The following is a 21963-nucleotide window of genomic DNA, read 5'->3' on the forward strand; positions in this document are numbered from 1 at the left end:
CAAACTAGTGTGGCTACTAGGATTAAATATGTGTGTCACCACGGCCTGGTCTGTAAGGCTAATCAGTGCGGCTGTTTTACTCTCTGAACTTCAGGCAAGCTTTATTTATAAAATACAAATGAAATATCACTGCACAGACCCTAAACCAAGGTCAGTCATGGGCTGCATCTCCAAAGGATAGCTTTGTCTGCATCTGGGGTCCAGACTGTCGCTGGTCTGAATGGCTCTACTACTGATATTGTCAGCCCAGTAATAGGTTGGCTTTTTTGTTTATTTGGTTTTTAATAGCATTTCAATTATTTGACCATTTGGAACAATCTGAATGGTTTTTCCAAACAAATTTTGCAGTTTAATATCTGTTTAGTTTGGCCCTTGTCTATAACCCAGACAAATTGTCTTAGTAAAAAATGATGCTAGATCTTCAGGAAGGAAGACAGGTGTCAGTGGAGGCAGGAAAGTCACACGCTACATCCTGACAAGTCCCTTTGATCCTTAGGGGCCTACACTTAGGCAAGCCCAGAATTTTTTCATTCTGCCATAGAAAAAAATTTTAAGACAAGATGGCATGAAGTAGAATTGAAATTTATTAAAAGACTTGTTTGTTTGTTTTCTGTGTGAAGTAGGGTTTCTCTGTGTAGCCCTGGCTATCCTGGAACTCACTCTGTAGACCAGGTTGGCCTCAAATTCAGAGATCTCCCTGCCTCTGCCTCCCAGGTGCTAGGATTAAAGGCATGAGCCACCACCGCCTGGCAAAAGACATTTTCGTTTTGCTTTGTTTTTCAAGACAGGGTTTCTCTGTAGCTTTGGAGCCTGTCCTGGAACTAGCTCTTGTAGACTAGTCTGCCCTTGAACTTACAGAGATCCACCAGCCTTTCCCTTTAATTGGGATTAAAGGCGTGCACCACCACCACCCGGCCCAGCAAAAGACGTTTTTACCACGGATCTTTAGCACAGGGGTAATGCAAAGAGTTGCGCAGGGGAAGAATAGATACACCAATGTGTGGATGTAGGCTTCTCAAAGGAGCACTCTGTGTATGGTTAGATTAATTTTATTTTACTGTTTTATGTATATGAGTAGTTTTGCTTGTGTGTGTGTGTGTGTGTGTGTGTGTGTGTGTGTATGTATGTATATGTATATACCATGGGCCTGCCTGATACACTTGAAGGTCAGAAGACAGTGTCAGATCCTCTGGAACTGGAGTTTATTGTAAGCCAACATGTGGGTGCTTGGAATCAAACACAGTTCTCTGCAAGAGCAACAGGTGCCCTCAGCCACTGAGCCCACTCCAGCCCACCTTATTGTTTCATTGTGTTTGTCTATGTGTGTTGTATTCATCTGTGTGTGTTGTATTCATCTGTGTGTGTTGTATTCATCTGTGTGTGTTGTATTCATCTGTGTGTGTTGCTGACCTGAACTCAGGTCCTCGTATTTGTGCAGAAGACACTCTACCAACCAGCCATGCCTCCAACACCTTGACTGTCTTTACAGTGACTATGTCTACGACCTGTGACTTTCTATGTTGAATTGCTCAGAGAGCATAATTTAAAAGAAGGCTTACAGGGTAGAGAATTTGCTTTCATAAACAAAATGGCAAAGTATACGTTATTGTTCAGGTTTAGGAATGAGAGCGAGGTTTTACATATATAACTCAAGGTAAATAGATCATTTTAGCTGTATGTCAGCATGCTTTATCGTCTTTGACATACCTATCTGAGATGTCTCAGGAAAACATCCATTGTCTCTGCACTCATCTTTGGCTTTATTGGTGGCCCAGAGCTTCCTACAGTCAACACGATAATTGTTGCTATACGGAATCCCTTCAGTTATGAAATATCTGTATAGAGTGTTTCTGATAGAATAATCAGCATAGCGTCTTTGAGATCTGGGAACACAGAGACTCACTGCAGAGCCTATGTAGCTTGGGCTCACTACCAAGCCCCTAGGTAGTCAAGGATGACCGTGGATCTCTGATCCTCTTGCCTGCATCTCCCTATTGCTGCAAGTGAGCACACATAGTACCATTCATATCCCGTCAGTTTATGTGACAAACAGAGTCTAGGGCTTCATGCACAGCAGGCCACATCCCCAGCCACTACCCTTTCTAAAACTAAACAACATAATTCAGCTATGCTTAACCCTGGCAGCACCCCCACCTGGCAGCAAAGATGACCACTGAGCAGTTAGTTGGAAGGACTGGCTCTAAAATCCTTCCCTGCTCTATCAGGAAGTTATTCGAGTTTGTGCAGAGTCTCCGGTTCACCACCTGCAAAGTGAAGGTGCGGCGAAGAGCCTGCTGCAGTCATGAAAGGGGAGCCCTGGGAGGAAGGAAGTATATTTAGGGGTGGGTAAAAACGAAGCTTCAGTAGGCTCTTCATCCAATGGTGCCAGATCAGCAATGGAGGCTGTCGACATGGCTCAAAATCAAGGCTGGAAGCAGGAAAACCAGCCGCTGACCTCAAGCAACCTTATTTTATTTATTTTTTTGGTTTTTCAAGATAGGGTTTCCTGTATAGCTTTGAGCCTGTCTTAGAACTAGCTCTGTTGACCAGGCTGGCCTTGAACTCACAGAGAGCCACCTGCCTCTGCCCCCTCCCCACCTCCTGAGTGCTGGGATTAAAGGTGTGCGCCACTGCCGCCCAGTGCAACCTTACTTTAAAGGTGAAGCATAGAAGCCTGACCACCACTTGAATTTACTACTGCTCTTCTATTCTCTGGGCTCCTGATTACAGAACCCCGAGAACCCTCCCCAGCTTCTCACAGTGCCCAGACTTGCTGAAGCTCAGACCTTGGAAACATCTGAAACTCATTGTACAGAATCCAGGTCAGGGCAGAGGCCCTCAAATTATAGAATAAATTTTAAAACAATCAGGTTATCAGTTGGGTTCTAGACCAAAATCGTGTCTGGAGACACTGTAATGATTGTATTACAATTCATTAAAACCTAGAAAACAATTTGGTCAAGATGAAAAAAAAATAGTTTAGGCAAGATGCAGACCATGCAGAAAGTATACCGTTAAATTTTAAGGCACACGTGCGGTGGTTGACATAAAATATTTTTCAGGAGACAACAATGAAGTTCACTTTGTAGACCAGCTTACCTGTAACATAGTGAAAAAAACAAAACCTCAAATAAAGAACATAGGCTCTGCACTTCAGGAAGGTCCTGGGATCCTTTGTTGTTTGTGCTTGAGACAGGTTCTCCCTCTGTGGCTCAAGCTGGCCTGGGTACCAATCCTCCTGCCTCCACCCTCCCAGTGCTGGGGTGGTAAGCATGCGCCACTACACTTGGCTCACTGCAGTTAGAAGCTGGGGCTGTAGCTTGAGGTAGAGGGTAGAGGGCGGGACCTAAGTCAAACACACACACACACACACACACACACACACACATACACACACACACACTGTAATGAGCATGGAAACAGATCCCTCTGAATGAGTAAAAAAAAAGGGAATCTACAGTGTAGATAAAGTAGGAAATCTAGTATAAGGATAAGTATAATATAGAAAATAGAAAAGTAAGAAAACTGTGTGAAGTAGAAAACTATTAAGGTGAATTTTTTTTAAATATTTATTTATTATGTATACAATATTCTGTCTGAATGTCTGAACCAGACCTCATTACAGATGGTTGTGAGCCACCATGTGGTTGCCGGGAATTGAACTCAGGACCTTTGGAAGAGCAGCAATGCTCTTAACCTCTGAGCCATCTCTCCAGCCCCTTAAGGTGAAATATTAAGAGAACATTTCTTCCCACTTAGAGGCTGCACCCAGTAACCTTGGTAACAAAAGTAATCTTGCCATACGAGAAGGACCCCACCCTTCTGTGTCCAGTCGAGACCGATAGCCTAGGACATCTGGCTATCAGAAGGATCGGACTTAATTTTCTATATTATACTTATCCTTATACTACAGATTTCCTACTTGACCTACACTGTAGATTCCCCCTTTTTACTTATCCAGAGGGATCTATTTCCATGCTCATCACACACACACACACACACACACACACACACGCACAAACACACACACCTCCATTCTAATGCTCTGAAGTGCTTAAAGCACCTACTAAAAGTTCACTATTTTCAGAAAAAAAATTTTTTTTTTTTGAAAAAAGCTTCTCCTCCTAGTCTTTTCTGATTCATTTCCTCCTTCTTTCATCTAGGTTTTTGTAGGGGAGGTGAGAGCCCCTCCCACAAATGAGATCATTCCAACCAGAACCCAAGGCCAGTGCTTACCTGTTAAATCACAGGCCCTTTTCTTTCTAACCAGTAGATAGTTTCTAGTGGGAGTCTGAGAGAGGGACTAGAAGGGACCAGTGCTGGTTCTGACCTTTACCTCCTGTACCTGGGGCTGCAGTCACAGGCTGGCTTTTTCTAGGGCAGCCATGGGCCCATATTCCCACTACTAACTGTGGAGGCTCTGTCCTCCCACTGCAGGGCGTGGGCAGATCTAGAGGGCTCTAGACGGAAGTTGGGACGCTGGTTGTAAACAGAGCCCCCTCCCCCCCCACCCCAGACTGATGGGATCGTAGCTACTGAATAAGAGACAGCGAAGCCAGACAACTCTCTTCCAGTCTCCCCAAATCTCTTTCTCCAGTTCCTCCTCCCCACTTCTAAAGCTTTCTACATTGTATTCGCCACACCTGGATAATAAAAGCCGAGGAACTGAACCGTTAAGAAACAGGAAGGGTCAAGATAGAGTTACATTCAAATTACGGAGACAGGCAAAAGGAACACAAATTCGGAGCCAAATTTCTACTTCATGTTTCATCTACATCAGTGATACAGTCTTAAACTTCGGTCATTAGTCTTTCAAAAGCAAGAAAGCAAATGCTGTGTGTATCCTGTCATTTGCCCCAGAGGCCACCGGAAATGGCATCACCTCCCCAGACACTGCCTTATGAACGTTCCAACACCCAGCGTTGAACTTATTTACCCCGAAGACAGTCTGGGCCATTCAGATCTACAGCCAGGAAAGGACTCTCTCTAGGGACAAGATCTGGAATCAACAGAGAGAGACCTTTTTAAAAAAAAATACCACCAGGGGTTTCAATGAGTAAGTACCTCCCAGATTGCTTTTTTCTTTCTTTTTTCTTTTGCTAATGAGTCTCTTTTTAGTCCAGGCTGCCCTCCTACTCCCCGAGGAAGCTCTGAGAAAGACCTTGAGAGATTACTGGGCTCTGCCTACCATTTTCTTTTAAATATAAATTTAAATTTTCTGACAGTCTTTTCTCAGATCCTTTCTGGTTACAAGTCGCCGGGCAAGTGGGGGGATGGGGGCTCCAGCCACCAGACTTGGTGGCACTGAGGGACCAGATGTTATGTGGTCTAGACTGGTAAACAATTAATTTTTTTTTAAAGGTGCAAGGAAACAGCCAATTCAGTGCTAAAGGAAAGAGGATGTGCAACGTCTAGTTATTGGCTGTGCAATCTTGTCTGTTGCGGTTGCCCACAGAGGCTTGGCATCCCAGCCCTGCTTTTCATAAGCATGTGATGGCAGGGAGCTCAGTCCATTTTTCAATCTTGATTTTTGAATGTGTAAATGAGTAAAATGGAAGATACCTAGTTCATAAGTTTCTTAAGAGGAGCACACAGATAACCAAGCAAAGCATTTAAATATCGCCCGAGGAGTCTAGATAATGTTTACAGTTCAATACTTCATTTCACCGCAAATAATAATAGTATTTAGTAATAAAGCTAGCTAACATCCTGAGTGGTGGAAATGGACCCAAACAAACTCCACACCTGTTCTGTTTCCATGTAGAAAATACAGGTTTTGTATACAATAGTTTGTCCAGCAGAGAGTAACAAGGAGGAAAAAAACATGCAAATTTTTCTTTCTAGATAAATTTACTTCCTTCTTTTCATTTCAGCAAGTATTTATAGCTGGAGTTAAAAGCTTAGGTTCTACCCAAAGAAAGGAAACCGACACCCCAAGCTTCTCTAATCCATCAGAAGTTGCCATCAATACCAGGCCAGTTCTGACTTTTGATAGCTGAGCAACCTTGGGCGATTTTGCGTAACTTCTGCCTGCCTCTGTTGATTTCTCTGTAGGTGGAGGTAACTAAAAACTGGGTGGTGAGAGACTCAAACAGTCCAGTCAGCAAGGTCAGTGCTCCTTGAATGTCCACTGGAAAGAGGCGGAAGTGGATGGGCAAGTGAGGGCACATCAGGGGAAGACGCTAAGATCACAGGACTCTGGGAACATTTGGGATGTGGAGGGAGGAGCTTGTGTCTGAGAAGAGCTGCTTTACTGGGCCAGTAAACACAGCAGACCAAGTGTTTAGGAGCAGTGTCCTTGGAAGGCTAGGCCAATCCCTGAGTAGCTCTTCTCTCTCTCTCTCTCTCTCTCTCTCTCTCTCTCTCTCTCTCTCTCTCTCTCTCTCTCTCTCCCACCCACACACACACACACACCCACACATAGATGGGGGGTGGGATTTGTGGAAAATGAAAAAATATTAGCCATACAGACTAAGGAAAAACAGCAGTGAAAGTGAACACTGCTCCACTTGTGAGAACGTTGAAAAATCCTAAAGTATATTTTCAATATACATGTGTATCTGCCTACCTTACATATCTAACAATGGAGTGTATAACCAATATATTATATTCTGTATGGCCTACAATTAACATTAACATACAGTTTGCTATATAAACATAACATAGATGCACATGTCTTGCCTAACATGCATCAGACCCTGGGTAGGATCCCCAGTGCCCACCCTCAAAAAAGTGGAAATAAATAGCAATGGTTGGGTTGAGATACATTCAGGATTTCAGGTTAAGGATTTTTTTTTTCTTTTTTGGTTTTTTGAGACAGGGTTTCTCTGTGGTTTTGGAGCCTGTCCTGGAACTAGCTCTTGTAGACCAGGCTGGTCTCGAACTCACAGAGATCCGCCTGCCTCTGCCTCCCTAGTGCTGGGATTAAAGGCGTGCGCCACCACTGCCTGGCCAGGATTTTAATGTTTCAAGAAGAGTGGAAACAGCCATTTATGAAAAGTAAGAACGACGTGACCCAGCTTTTTGGATGGAATTCATTGTCACCAGATCATTGATTTCCATCCAGAATTGAAGTTCTGAACACACATACAGCAGGCTGCCGTCATTCCAGGCCACAACCAATATTTACCTGGAGGAAGACTGTCCAAAGGTCAGAAGGGAATTGTCTCAGGAATTGTCTCGATTTGGTGAGAGGATAAAGAACCCTGGAGGATTTGGAAGGCTATTGTTACTCCTCCCTTCCCCCCACTAAAGAATTTTACCCACCTGAATGCCTGGAGTTGAGGAGACGCTGGGGGGCTGGGGTGAGGAAGGGTAACCGTCGACCTAATAAGAAATCACTGGTAACCTAGTGGTTCTCCTCCCCTCCAGGCCGCGACGCCTGAAGCAGGGAGAGTGCAGATCTGGTGGGGGGCGGGAATCTCCAGCTGGATCTTACCCCAGGGCCAAATCCCGGACCCTCCCACTCAGCCTGGTGGCTTTATTGCCTCAATTCTGAGTCATCTGCATACAAATAGTATTGATAAGGTGATGGGTGGTCCTTCTTCTTCCTCCTGGATCTGGGGAAGAGAAGCCATTTACACTCTGACTTGGAAAACGGGCGAAACCCTGAGCTAGATAGGGCAAAACTGGGATAGCTCGCTGGCCGGAGGGTGATTGAAACGAAGCTTGCGGGAGGCTGGAGAACTGGTGAGAGTGCCTTGAGAAAGACCAGCTTTGAGGGAACCCCTGAGAAAGAACGAGAAGCACCGCGAAGGATCCAGGTCAAGACAGAACCCAGTGACAGGGACCCCGGAGAGCGCTGCAGAAGTGTGGTCCGCAGCCGCGGGGCAGGTCAAGAATCGGCCTTTGAAAGGAAGCCAAGAAGCCAGTGCTGATTTACTGACAAATGTCTTCGGGTTTGAAGCGATTGGAAGCCAAGTTAAAATCTGAGGAGGAGTGAGTGGGAGGAGAGGACGGGACACAGGCAGTGCAAACAGCGCTTTAAAACTGGCCTTGAAGGCCAGGCGGTAGGACAGGCCTGGAGGTGGAGCCAGCAAAGTTACCTTTCTTTCTTCCTCTTCTCCCCCCCCCCCTTTTTCTTTTTTTCTTTTTTCTTTTCTTAACAGCAAGAAATTAGCAGGGTGGGAGCTAACCTTAGGACTAGTGACTGAAATGCAGACTGCAGGGTTAGTCCGCACTGGAGAGATAGCTTGAGGGTGTAGAGAACTCCCGCGCGACTTGGCTGTTGGCTTTCCCCAGAAGCAGGTACGTGTCCGCCTTTGCACTCGGTGGGAAGGGGGACCTCGGGGTCGGGGGCTCAGGGACTTGGGGTCCTCGGGCTGTTTTCTCTAGAACCTGAGTGGGGCCAGTTTGCTTTGCTGGAGTTTAAAGGGGGCCTGGTGTTCTGCAGGCGTGGCTAGGCCTTTGAGACGCCGGGTGCCCTCTCTTCCTCGCTGGGGGAAACCGAGGCTCGGAGAGATGGGCCTCCAGCCTGAGACCAGTATGGCACTGTGTCTTGGAGGTGAAAGCCAGGTTGCCAACTCAGGATATTTTCCTTACCCTAATAGACAAATTAGAGGGGAAACTGAAGTAACGAATCGGGGTGGTAATACTAAAAATTTGAAAACCTGTATACGATCGAAATCAAGCTTTTAGGAACTGTTTAAAAGATCCAAATGGGAACCTGGCGGTGGTGGCACACGCCTTTAATCACAGCTCTTGGGAGACAGGCAGGCGGGTCTCTGAGTTCGAGGCCAGCCTAATCTGCAGCGTGAGTTCCGGGACAGCCAGAGTTACAAAAAGAAAACCCTTCTTTTTTTCTAAAAAGTGATGGCACCCGCATAGTGAGTATCAGGATCTTCTACTTCATCCTTAAATTTACTCCTTGCATTTCTTTCTGTAGCCCTTAAGATTTATAATAGATTATTAATATGGGAAAACATGCATACTTTAAGAGTTTTTTGTTTTGTTTTTTGATTTTTCGAGCTTTGAGAGATTTCAAGCTTTGTAACTTTTCAGACTCACAGTGTTTGAAGTTCTTCCAGTGATTTATCTGCCAAATCGCAGCGTTATTGAATGTTGGTGGGGTGAGCAGGTACAGCCACGTTCCCAGTGTGTATCCGCCTCTACGCCAGCCTAAACCAGCCTAAGCCGATTTGTAGCCACCGGAAACCCACTTTAAAGGCTGGATGTCATTGTGGTCACAGGTCGCTACCAAGTTAAATATGCAGAGTGACGGCTGTCAAGGCCCTGGAACACACTGGAAACTACATTTTTTCCTAATAGACTGCAGGCCTGAGGCCTGTTAAACAGGTGATGCCACCTGGCTTGGGAGGATGAGATGTGGGCTTCCCAGTGGCCACCTGGCAGTGGTTTCCATGGTGCCACACTAAACCATAGTATTACACAATGCCTTTATATATTTGATGTGGTCCTAAAGCCATTTTTAAAATACTGCTTCTCCCACTTTTGGTGCTGTGTAAAGTAGATATTAGCTTACTTGCCCCAAATCAAAAGTCTGTGGCGAGTTCCCAGGCCCGAGTTCAGAATGCAGTGACTGCCCTTTCCCCCAGAAGCTATCACTGTCCAGGAGTTAGCAGGCCCTGGGGGCCACCCTGGGATCCATAACTGATTAGGCCCCATGCAGGCCGTATAATTTTTGACTGACTAGTTCAACTTAGAAAACGAAACAATTGCCAAAACATAAGGAAGTCAAAAGGTCCTGAGAAATTATTTTTTTGCATTGCCTTAAAATTGAAAGGGATCTTGGAAAAGTAAAAAATAATTATTTGAGCTGGGCATTTTTTAATCTCAGCACTCAGGATGCAGAGGCAGGCAGATCTTCATGTTCAGGGCCAACCTGGTCTACATATCAAGTTACAGGCCTACCAGGCTACATAGTGTAACCCTGTCTCAAAAAACAAACAAAAAAAAAAAAAAACCAGAACTGATGATAGATAGATAGGTTCCCCCTAAATGCCTTTAAAGGGAAAGGAGCTGTTTGAAGGACTTTGAGTGGGCTTTAGTCAGGTCATGGTGATAAGGGTTCCTGCTAGAAAGCCAAGCAGCATCCCAATTGTCAGGTCTGTCATCATGCTTTAAGACATCTCTGTCCCATCTCCCGAGCAACCAGCCTAGTTGGTTTTCACTCTTCCAAAAACTAACCTAATTACCATAAAACATTGATTAATGAAAAATAAATGCTCTGGGTTTGGTTTGCAATAGCTATAAAGTAATAGCCAAAGATTTATAATTCATGCCTTGTGAAACTTCTGAAAAATTAATTATCCCCAAGTAGAGAAAGAAATACAAGCAAATTGGCTTGAAAGTCGTTTTTTTAAAATAGCGGTAGCCGTTATTAATGCATAGTTCTCCCGCAACTTTAGAGGCCCAGATCTTGCAGCACAACAGCTTTGGAGAGTCACAAAACTTTTTAAGAGTGGAATTGTAGGCCTTGTACCCCTCTGAGTCCTTAGACTCTGGGCCTTGGGTACTTCTGCACAGCCCTCCTGCTGAGTCAGCCCCCTCTTATCTGTCCTTGGCAGCCTTATCTCTCCCCTGGAGGGAAGGGAGCAACTCATTTTGAGTTTTCTTTTTGAGCCAACCAGCACCAGCCCCCCCCCACCCCCGTGTTGGGATCTTCGGTGTTTACACCGCCCAGCTGAGACCGCCCTTTTGTATCTGGTTCTGGAGTGCCACAGCTGACCCACTGTTTCCTCCCTAATTAAATGAGTCCATAAAATCGCTTCCAGAACTAATGAGGGACTTCAGCAATTTGCTCTAGCCTGACTATATTCAAATCCCTGTTTGTTTCAGTTTTTCTAAATAAAAAGAACCTGAGACTGGAAGTTTCTGGCCTTCGTTAAGCGTCTGAGAAGATTTGGGGTTTTACTAAAGGTGTCATTTAGTTTTGACCTGTGTTGAGTGGCTTCCTAGCACGGCCCAGTCTTTCCCCTGGGGACCAGGCAGAAGGTGTGTGACTTTGTCCATCTGTTTCTTGTGCGCCCCCACCCCTTGATTTGGTTTCAGCTGCTTACTGGAATGTTCTCTCTCCCTCTCTTTCTCCTTGATGCTATCTGCACCTTCCCCTGAAGGACAATGGAGAATTCTTGCTGGTCTGCTTGACTGGGGGTGGGGGACGCAGCGTGTTTTTCCGAGGTTCTCTGGTTAAGATCCTGCCACATCTTTCCTCAGGGAAGTCATTGTTTGCAGCATTTTGTTTTCCTGGACTATGCTAATACCTGGTTTAATATTTGTGTCTCTTGCTTGAGACCGAAGGATGAGATGTCATAGAGTCATTACCCCTACCCCCAAGCACACACAACCATCCACCCTGGGTTTCCATCCTTGCCTATGAATAAAAACGAATAAGTCCATGATTCCTATAACCTTTTCTATCACATAGGAATGGGGAGAACGATCCCTCTCTCATTTTGTAAACATCAGCTCCCCTGTGGTCGTTGTCTCCTTTGGTTTTTGTGGAACCTGGATGAAAGGTGAACAGTTCTCCCCTTTGCAGATGGTTAAACTGGTGGTGTTCAGTAGCACGGCTCACTGAGAATCACTAACTCCTACTGGTGCGAAGAGCTCGGCAGGCCTTGTTCTAAGTACTTTACATTTGGCTGGAGCCTTGGTTCAGGTTAAGAACACTGCTGCTCAGAACCAGGCAACCACTCAGTCTGCTCACAAGTGCCCCGAACTCCAGCTGCAAGGAATCTGACAGTCTCTACTGGCCCCTGGCAGTGTCTGCCTTCACGGCAGAATAAACAGAATATCGGAGTGCTCCACACTCAGGCCTCGTGTTTCAGAGAGGCCAAGTAACAAAGAGCTGGCAAGGAGAGCCGGTGGCCATCCCAGCATTGTGGATCCAAAGCAGTGTTCTCCTCTAGCATGGTTTTTCTTGTTTTTGACCCAGGCTGGCCTTGAACCCCTGATCCTCCTTTTCTGTCAAGCTGTGTGCTATTACAAGCTTGCACCACACCTGACAGTTCCCCCTGAGGTTCTCCCTTCCCCCTCCTGTTACTTATTTTTTTTTTTCCTCTTGATATTTTGAGACAGGGTCTTACTGTGTAGATCAGGCTGCCCTAAAACTTGTAGCAATTCTCCTGCCTCTGCCTCCCAAGGGTCCTATACTACCAAGCCTAGTTTATCAATGTTTCTAAGCTCAGAAGACAAATAATGTTAGCTCATTCTTTCCCCCTCTCTTTTGGAGACAGCGTCTCCTGTTCTCCTGTTTGGTGGCTGGCCTTGAACTCACTAAGTAACCATAGATGACTTTGATCCTCCCAAGGGCTGCTATTACAGTTTGTGCCACCACTCCCTGGTTGTGTGGTGATGGGGATGCAACTCCTGGCTCTCCGTGGGCTAGGTGAGCCACATCTCCAGCCCTGTGTGCGCTCTACTTCATGCACGGGGTGGTGCACCACAGTGATGAGCTATTATTGTTAAACCTTTTTCCTCTTTGGTTTTGTTGACAGGGTGCTACTCACAGTGTAGCCTTGGCTGTCCCTGGAACTCATCAAGTAGACCAGGCTGGCCTCTAAGGCATAGATACCCAGCTGCCTCTCTCTCTCCCAAGTGATGGGATTAAAGGTGTACCACCACTCCCTGTAGAACTTCTTTTCTCAGAGCAGTAATAAAAACTGGGGGAAGATAAGTCAGTATTTTTATCTGTTCTGTGAAAACTCAGTATTATGCTCCCTATTTTTTTTAAGATTCATTTATTTATTATGTATACAACATTCTGCCTCCATGTATGCCCACACGCCAGAGGAGGGCGCTAGATCTCATTACAGATTGTTGTGAACCACCCTGTGGTTGCTGGGAATTGAACTCAGGACCTCTGGAAGAGCAGACAGTGCTCTTAACCATTGAGCCATCTCTCCAGCCCTATGCTCCCTATTTTTATAGTTTATATTTGTGACCACTTAAAGCCACATGTAGTACAGCCCTGACATTTGTTAGCTGGGCCTAGTGTCCCATTCCTTTTCATTGCAGCACTCTGGAAAGCAGAGGCAAACGGATCTCTGAGTTCTTCAAGGCCAGCTTGGTCTACCTAGTGAATTCTAGGACAGTGAGGGGCTACATAGTGAGACCCAGTTTCAAAGACAAAGCTTCAGGTATCGTGGTACATTCTTATAATAACCAGCACTCAAAGGCTAAAATGGAATGATCAGGAGTTTGAGGCCAGCATCGATTATACAGCAAAGTCTTTTCTCACGAAATAATGAATGACCGTGTGCACCATTAATCCTCCCAGCACTGGGGACGCAGAGGTAGGCGGATCTCTGTGAGTTCAGAGTCAGCCTGTCTACAGAGAAAATCCCAGGACAGCCAGGGCTATGCAGAGAAACCCTGCCTCAAAAAACCAAAGGGGAAAAAATGCCCAGTTTTTTTTTTAAACAATTTAATGCCAGTTATCCACCCATGCCTATTAAAATGTTTACAGTGTATATTCCCTTAGAGTTCTCTGGGCATAGTGGATCCCAACGGCTTTCACACCGCTGGAGTGGCTGCTATGCCCCTGCCTGGGTGACGTTTGGAGTGTTGAAGTGGGAGTCTACTTTTTAATTGTCCCAGGGGGTGCAGCCTAACCACACATGAAGTTTTGTGTTTTGAGACAGGGTCCCACAACAGAGGCTGACCTAGCCAGTAGACTAGGCTGGCCTTCAACTCACATAGATCCTCCTGCCTCTGCAGTTCTGGGATGTGAGGTGTCGCCGCCACCGCCTGGGTTTCATTTGAGGTTTAACTCAGCCCCGGGGACCTGCAAATTCACCAAGCGACAGATTGATAGGAGACTAGAAAGGCAGTTTGGGAATTTACAGGCCAAGAAAGGCTTGGAAGAAGGGTGGAAACTATGCCAGTCATTAGCATTTTTCCTCTGGTTGTAGAAGCCGAAGACTGAACCTAGAGCTTGCCTCAAGTGAGGCCTCTATCCCCGGAACCTTTTTGTTTCTTTTTTTATTTTTTTAAGCGTGTGGGTGGCATTTGGGGGTGGGGTATAAGCACACACATACACGCTCGAGTCTGGAGACTGGTGGTCAGTATGTATGCTTTCCTTTTTTTAAAAAAAACAAGCAATATTTATTTGTCTTTCTGGGTCTGAGAGGTGTCTTCCTCTTGCCATTTTCTACACAGCCCCCCCCCCATTTATTTATTTATTGAGACGGGTTTTCCTTATGTAGTATTGGCTGGTCTGGAATTCGTTAGACCCACCTAGCCTTTTGAACTCACAGAGTTCTGCCCGCCTCGGCCTCCCAAATGCTGGGACGAATGGCGGTCATCACCAGGCACAGCTGCCTGCCTTATTTTTTGTGAACAGTTCTCTGACTGAACCTAAATCTTGCTGTTTTGGCTAGACTAGCTGCCGGGAAAGCCTCTGGGGTCTGCTCGTCTGTGCTTGGAATTTAAGCTGTTAGTGCCTTTTTTACCCACTCAACCATCTGCCCAGCCCAGTAGTTGGATTTTTTTTTTTTTAAGACATTGAAGATGGTTTGAGCTTCAGGAAATGGTGATTGTTGGAAGTAAACAGGAGGTAGATGGAAAACAAATTGCAGGCCTAACAGACAGATCAAGGAGGGTTTATGCTCCTTCCCTCTTCCAACCCCTCCCCCCACACACACTTCAGGCCCAGCCTTCTGGAGCCAGCAATGTGGGTTTTTTGGGGGCACACACCCTCAGGCAGCAGTTCCCCGAACTGTACTTATCCCTTATCTTTCTTAAGCTTGCTGTTCTGCCTAAGGGTGAGCCCCTCCCAGCGCTCTCTCTTCTGTTCTAGCAATTCCCAGACCCAGCTTGTGCAAAAGAGGGAGCTAAGAGGCGCCGCGCAGGGCATCATGGTTCGCCTGTTGGCCTCAGAAGTTCAGCAGCTTCTCCATAACAAGTATGTGGTCGTCCTTGGGGACTCTGTACATAGGGCGGTGTACAAGGACCTGGTGCTCCTGCTGCAGAAGGATTGCCTGCTCAGTCACAAGCAGCTCAGAACCAAAGGGGAGCTGACATTTGAAAAGGATCAGCTGATGAGGGGAGGCGAGCTGGACACCCTACACAACCGCACTGACTACCGCGAGGTGCGCGAGTTCTGCTCCGACCATCATCTGGTGCGCTTCTACTTCCTCACACGCGTCTATTCTGAGTACATGGAGAGCGTCCTAGAGGAGCTGCAGTCGGGCACGCATGCCCCAGATGTGATCATTATGAACTCTTGCCTCTGGGACGTCTCCAGGTATGGACGGAATTCCTTGAGTAGCTACAAGCAGAACCTGGAGAACCTGTTTGGGCGCATGGACCAGGTACTGCCCAAGTCATGCCTGCTAGTGTGGAACACTGCCATGCCTTTGGGTGACAAGATCAAAGCGGCCTTCCTCCCTCAGAAGTGTAAGGGCCAGTACCGGATCTCGGTGGCCACCCTGAAAAAAAGAGTGAGCCAGGCCAATTTCTACAGCCATGCCGAAGCAACAAAGCGCTGCTTCGATGTGCTGGACTTAAATTTCCACTTCCGTCAGGCCAAGAAGCATCTGCAAGGAGATGGGGTGCACTGGAATGAGCATGCACACCGCCGGCTCTCCTACCTGCTGCTTGCCCACATGGCTGATGCTTGGGGGGTGGATCTGCCCCACCGAGACCCATGGGAGCCTGGTCCTGTTGTGTGGGAAGGTCCAAGTCAGGTAGAAGAATGGCAGCCCCAGGTCAACAGAGGTCCCCAGGCCTTTGCCTTGTCTCCACCCATGCCTCTTCCCAGGCCACGCCCACTGTTCCCACCCCCTGGCTTGCCCTTAAGGCCCCCCCCACCCCTCCTAGCATGTTCCCTACCCCCACCTCAGGCGACACCCCCATTACCACACTATCCACAAGATGCCTATTTTTCCTCAGACCATGTTTTCCAGTCAGATGAATTCTATATTCATTCAGATGACCCCCCACCTACCCACGGAGGATATACCTTTGAGGGTGACTTTAGTTTTTATCCCCAACCACCCGTGCCCAACTTCCGCCCACCCTGTTACCAGCGCCAGGCCCCTGTGGTACATAGGGGTTTCCCAAGGCATCTTGCTCGCGGCCCCTATATGCCCTGGAGAGAGAGGCCCAGGCGACCACAAAGACATGCCCCAGCCTGCCTAGAGTCAAGGCCTCAGTAGTCTGACTTAAATCCCTTTACCTCTGGGTGGGGCTATGTGATATTGACTTTCCCTTTCACGACTCAGTCTCCACACACTGACCTTGCTACTTAAGCCCAGCTAGTCCCATCTTGGAAGTCTCTGTGTTCACTGCTGTTAGAGACAAGGAATAGCACACTGGCCCACTCCTGCTGCCTGAGGAGGTCTCCTCCCTCTGAGTGACCAAGCAAGCATTCTTACTACCTCCCCCCCCTCCATCGCTATTCTTGTTGCCTTTTTGTAAAAATAAAATTGAAATACAGAAATTGTTTCCGAAAGTGGTTCTGCCTGTTGTGTGTGAGAGCATGTGTGTGTGTGTTTAATGGCTGCCTCTCCTTGCAGTTAATCCATTAGCTCTTAGAGCAAGGACTGTAGTTTTGACAGCCCTTTAGTAAACTATTCAAAACAGCTTAAAGGAATTCCAAGAGAGTTCCTGTAAATAGATTGGAGTCCTCACAAGGAAGCGGCAGAAATGGAACTTTCGGTGATTCGAATTTCTCAAAGAATTGATGACTTTTAGGACTAGAAAAACTAAATACATTAAAACATCTACAGATGGGAAAACTGAGTGCAGGAAGTGTTTTGACTAGCCTTTCCTACTACTTTATACTTGTTACTGTTTACGTTAACGTGTGTGTGTGTGTGTGTGTGTGTGTGTGTGTGTGTGTGTGTGTGTGAGAGAGAGAGAGAGAGAGAGAGAGAACATGACTTTGAACTTGCCCTCCTGCCTCTGCTTTCTGAGTGCTGGGATTACACACATACATTTCTGTGTCTGGCGGATGGGGTACTGGGAATTAAACTCCAGGGCTTCATGTACACTAAGCAAGCACTCTACCAACTGAGCTATGTCCCCTGCCTCCATTAGCTTTCCAAGCTCAGGCCTGAGGTTACAGCAGCTGTCATCCCCAGAAGGGAAGAGCAGAGGTGGGACACTGTCACTCGGAATTGTGTGGTGAATGAAAAGCTATGCATCTTGGTTAGATGGGAGGTTTACCTTTGACCTGGAGTCCCCATGACTAGTCCTGGCTTGTGGGTGTAAGGAAACTGGAGAAAGATAAGCCACATCTAGTGGCAATGTGAATTATCATTGTCGAGTAAAGCAGCAGATTGGAAGGGACCACCCAGTCACCAGCCCTTTTGGGGTCAACTCAAATGGCCACAACCAGTATTCTGTAAGTCATTAAATGTGTTTAAGTGCTAGACCCTTCCTCAGATAAAATACTCAACTAAGATGCACGTAAAATCTGGGTGATGGCAGTTTTGCACTGAGGGATTGGGCTGCTTCATAGTCACCTAAAGGGTGATAATGTTATTCTTCAAGAGTGACATTCATGAAATCACAAGGAATTGAGACCAGATGGTTCCAGAAGAAATACACAGCACTTAGTCATCATCCCACCAAAGAGAACATATTCCTGGAAAAAGGTTTTTGCTTCAGAGATCCCAGCAGCTGAAGTCCTGGGACTGAAAATACTCTCTGTCCAGTGTTGAGTGTGGAGATGATTAAAGGTATGGGTATGGCTCCACCCCGGTCCTAGAAAGGCCGTGTAAACTGGCCAGCACCTGTGTGACAATCTGATGGTGTATAGTTGAAGGAGTATAGTGATAACCTTTAAGGATCCTAGAAATGTGGTTTTAGCAAAAGCAAACAATTTGCCAGAATGTCAACAGAATCAGAGGGGCAATGTCTGGCTGTGGCCTGGCACCAAAAATCCTCACATTGTACATTAATTCTGGGTTTATTTTCCAAACAGCATGCAACTTCTGGTCTGAGTCTTACTGAGTTTTTATACTTTCAGGAATAAGCCTGATATTCTTTTATCTCTCCCAGATTGGTAAGCATTAATCTTTGTTCATCTCTTTCATTGTGCCTGGTGAGCCAAGTTCTTAGATGTGGTGCCAAGGACCAGATGGTAAATTGATGATGAATTTCTGGGTTATGGATTAAATAGTGATAGCCATTCAATGACAGTTCATAGGGAGATAGAGCAAAAAGGTTTGGTCAGGAATAATGTTTCGTATATAGACGTATTCTCTTATAGGGTGGAAAGTCACAAAGCCAAAATCCATGGGTGATAGTTAATCTTAGTTGTCATCTTGACTATGTCTGTAATTAACTAAAACCCAGTTAACTAGATAGGCAACCATTGTTGGACTAGGTGGATCACAGGCTGTAAAACCATTCTAATAAACCCCCTTTTCTTATAGGTAGGTAGGTAGATAGCCAGACAGACAAATAGAAAATACATATTCATTCTATCAGCTGTTCCTCTAGAAAACCCTAATACAGATTTTGGTACCAGAAGTGGTTCTAGAACAACACAGACATAAGGATGAATATTTTAATTATCTGGCATAGGCTTTCCAATTTGCCAACATCTACAGTTACCAAAGCCTCTCCAGTTTCTGAACCCTCTCCTAGAAACTCAGAGTATTGAAAGCCCCATGGTGTGAACTGTTTTTAAAACTTAGGGAGAGACAGATGGATTTGGTTATCTCTATTTACCAATTGTGAGAAACAATCGATCTGGTCACTCTATATGTAAAATTTTTGACAATTGTGAGGAAAATGAGGATTCTAGTTAGTTGTTCCCATCATTTCTGGGTAAACAGACAAAGGAAAAGAATGGGCTCCGTGATGAAATTAACCAGCTTCTATCATCTCAGGATAGGGTGAAGGACAATGAACTCAGTGCTAAAATTTTCTAGCTTCAGACGAGCAGCAACGGTCTAAAGATTTCTAAATGTAACCTGGGAGAGAGCGAATCTTCTCTCCAGCAGCCACAGGGCTCAAATTGTGGAAAACCAAACCAAAGCACTCCTTAGAAAGTTGGCCAAACACAAGAGACCACTTCCTAAATAGAATCCCAGTAGCACAAACACGAAGAGAAACAAGAAATAAATGGGACCTCCTGAAACTGAAAAGCTTCTGTAAAGAAAAGGACACAATCAACAAGATAAAATGGCAACCTATAGAATGGGGAAAGATCTTCACCAACCCCACATCAGACAGAAGACTAATCTCCAAAATATACAAAGAACTCAAGAAGTTGGTCACCAAAAGAACAAATAATCAAATAAATAAATAAATAAATAAATAAAAAAGGAGTACAGACCTAAACAGAGAACTCTCAACAGAGGAATCTAAAATGGCTGAAAGACACTTAAGGAAATTGTTATGGTTTTAGTCCCTGGTCTCTTTAAGAGACAAGCCAGGCCCACTCCCTCTTCCATCCACTGAGGCAGGCTGATCTTCAGCTTCCTGCCTGAGCTCTCTCTCTTTTCCATCTTCCTCTCAGAGAGGCAGCTTTGCTTCTGCCTCTCTCCCCACTTCTCTGCTTCCCCCCTTCTGTCTCTCCTCTTCTCTTCTCTTCTCTCTCTCTCTCTCTCTCTCTTTCTCTCTCTCCCTTCTCCCTTACCCCTTCATAACCTCCTGAATAAATATTCAACCTCACTCTTGCAAGTTGTGTCTATCCATATTTCTGTCTTCTGCCCCCCCGCTGTGTGTCTCTCTTCCTGGGACCAGCCATTGCTCAGGGACCAGCAGCCATCTCTGCCTGGGACTGGCTGCTCTCAGGGCCTGCTGCCTGCCGCCACATGGCCTGCCACCACCACTTGGGCTACTGCTCTGGGACCGCAGCCGTCTCTGCCTGGGACTGGCTGCTACCAGGGCCCATTGTCTGCCACCACATGGCCCACTACCACCATTTGGGACCTACAGCATTTCTGCTGCCTACTGCCACTGGGGATCTTGCAGCATTTTTTTAAAAAAAAAAATTATAAAAGAAAGCTCAACATCCTTAGCCACCAGAGAAATGCAAATCAAAACAACTCTGAGATTCCATCTTACACCTGTAAGAATGGCCAAGATCAAAATCACTGATGACAGCTTATGCTGGAGAGGTTGTGGGGTAAAGGGAACACTCCTGCATTGCTGGTGGGAGTGTAAGCTGGTACAGCCCCTTTGGATATCATTATGGCGATTTCTCAGAAAATTAGAAAACAACCTTCCTCAAGATTCAGCAATACCTCTTTTGGGTATAGACCCAAAGGATGCTCAATCATACCACAAGGACATGTGCCCAACTATGTTCATAGCAGCATTGTTTGTCATAGCCAGAACCTGGAAACAACCTAAATGCCCCTTGACCGAAGGAAAATGTGATACATTTACACAATGGAGTACTATACACAGCAGAAAAAAATAATGACATCTTGAAATTTGCAGGCAAATGGATGGAGCTAAAAAACATCATATTGAGTGAGATAACCCAGATCCAGAAAAACAATAATCACATGTACTCATAAGTGGTTTTTTAACATAAAGCAAAGAAAACCAGCCTACAAATCACAATCCCAGAGAACCTAGACAACAATGAGGACCCTAAGAGAGACATACATGGATCTAATCTACATGGGAAGTAGGAAAAGACAAGATCTCCTGAGTAAATTGGGAGCATGGGACCATGGGAGAAGGTTGAAGGTGAGGGTAGAGGAAGGAAGGGTAGCAGAGAAAAATGTATAGCTCAATAAAATCAGTTTAAAAAAAGGTCAGCTGAATAGCTGGGCAGTCGTGGTCCATAACTAAAACCAGCACTCGGGAGGCAGAGACAGGCTGGTCTCTATGAGTTTGATGCCAGCCTGGTCTACAGAGTGAGTTCCAGGACAGGCTCCAAAGTTACAGAGAAACCTTGTCTCAAAAAACAAAACAAAACAACCCCCCACTCCAAAAAAAGAAAAAGACAGAAAGAAAAGAAAAAGTTGGTCAGTTTCAGACTCAGAGAATGTTGGCAGTTATGGTAAGGGCATCACTTGGTCAAAAATGGGATCCTGTAACTTGGGATGGAAATGTGTGGGAGGACCCTATTGAAGCTGAGAACTCTGAACCTCAGATTCTCAGGGGTTATCACCTGAGGAAGCAGTCTCTCTACCCTCAGCAGATGTACTCCCACCCCCTCCCTTTGAAACATCGCCTTTTCTGCCTGACTGAGGAAATTAATCCTCCATTGTCTGCTAAACCAGCAGGATTTTCTCTGAATGAAATGCTGGGCAAGAAAATACTGATGTCCCTCAGGGCCCACCAATAGTTGTCTCTAGACCAGTAGCCAGATTCAAGGCTAAGCAGGCTCCTAGAGGGGAGGGAGAATGTGTAATCCCTCAGTAGGTGTGCTACACTGCTAAAGAGCTTGGTGAGTTTGCCAGTTCATTCAAGCAGAAGTCTGGGGAATAGGTGTGGGAACAGATTTTAAGGATGTGGCATAATGGTGGAAGGAATATAAAACTGGATCGCTCTGAGTTGATTTACACGGGCCCACTATATGGGAGATCAAACATTTTTTAAAAGGTGTCAAAAGTTTATTTGATTGACTGAAGCATTTGTCAAAAACTGGCATACTGAAAAGGAGTTGGAGATGCCCAACATCCCTTGGCTTAGTGTTGATGAAGGGATTTTAAGGCTCAGGGAAATTGCAATGCTGGATTGGGTATGCTGCATAAAACTTAATCCTTTAAAATGCAAAAATGGTGAGGGGCACCAGTGCTTTTGACGAGCTTTGTTGTCACCCTTTTCCTTGGTCCAGACCTTGGGGTTGGAGATGCTCAGGTGGATGAATTAAGAGGGGCTTACAGCATTTTACAAGGGTATCTGTACACTGGGGGAAAGGAAACATCCAGGGGTCTATTGGATACTGGTTCTGAATTGACACTGATTCCAGGAGACCCCAAGAAATATTGTGGCCCTCCAGTTAAAGTTGGGACTTATGGAGGTCAGTTCATTATTAGAGTTTTGGCTTAAATATGACTCATAGTAGATCCATTGGGTCTC

The 21963-nt window shown here is 45.8% G+C and overlaps 1 protein-coding gene across 11 annotated transcripts in view; it reads left to right on the forward strand.

The window, feature by feature from the left end:
* Pced1b (PC-esterase domain containing 1B) overlaps nucleotides 1–21963 on the forward strand; it is a 166401-nt gene that overhangs the window by 138367 nt on the left and 6071 nt on the right. For 4 of the 11 annotated variants that reach the window (XM_075960482.1, XM_075960484.1, XM_075960486.1 and 1 more), the window contains 3 exons: nucleotides 4861–5056; nucleotides 6055–8247; nucleotides 14762–16409. The exons of 1 other annotated variant lie outside the window; for it this stretch is intronic. In XM_075960482.1, coding sequence (XP_075816597.1) covers nucleotides 14820–16121 — 1302 coding nt within the window. In that variant the 5' untranslated portion in view covers nucleotides 4861–5056; nucleotides 6055–8247; nucleotides 14762–14819 and the 3' untranslated portion in view covers nucleotides 16122–16409. 6 more of the 11 variants (XM_075960485.1, XM_075960491.1, XM_075960488.1 and 3 more) reach the window with 5 other exon arrangements.

This window comes from Microtus pennsylvanicus, chromosome 2 (genome assembly GCF_037038515.1).
Source record: "Microtus pennsylvanicus isolate mMicPen1 chromosome 2, mMicPen1.hap1, whole genome shotgun sequence".
NCBI classification, from domain to species: Eukaryota; Metazoa; Chordata; class Mammalia; order Rodentia; family Cricetidae; genus Microtus; species Microtus pennsylvanicus.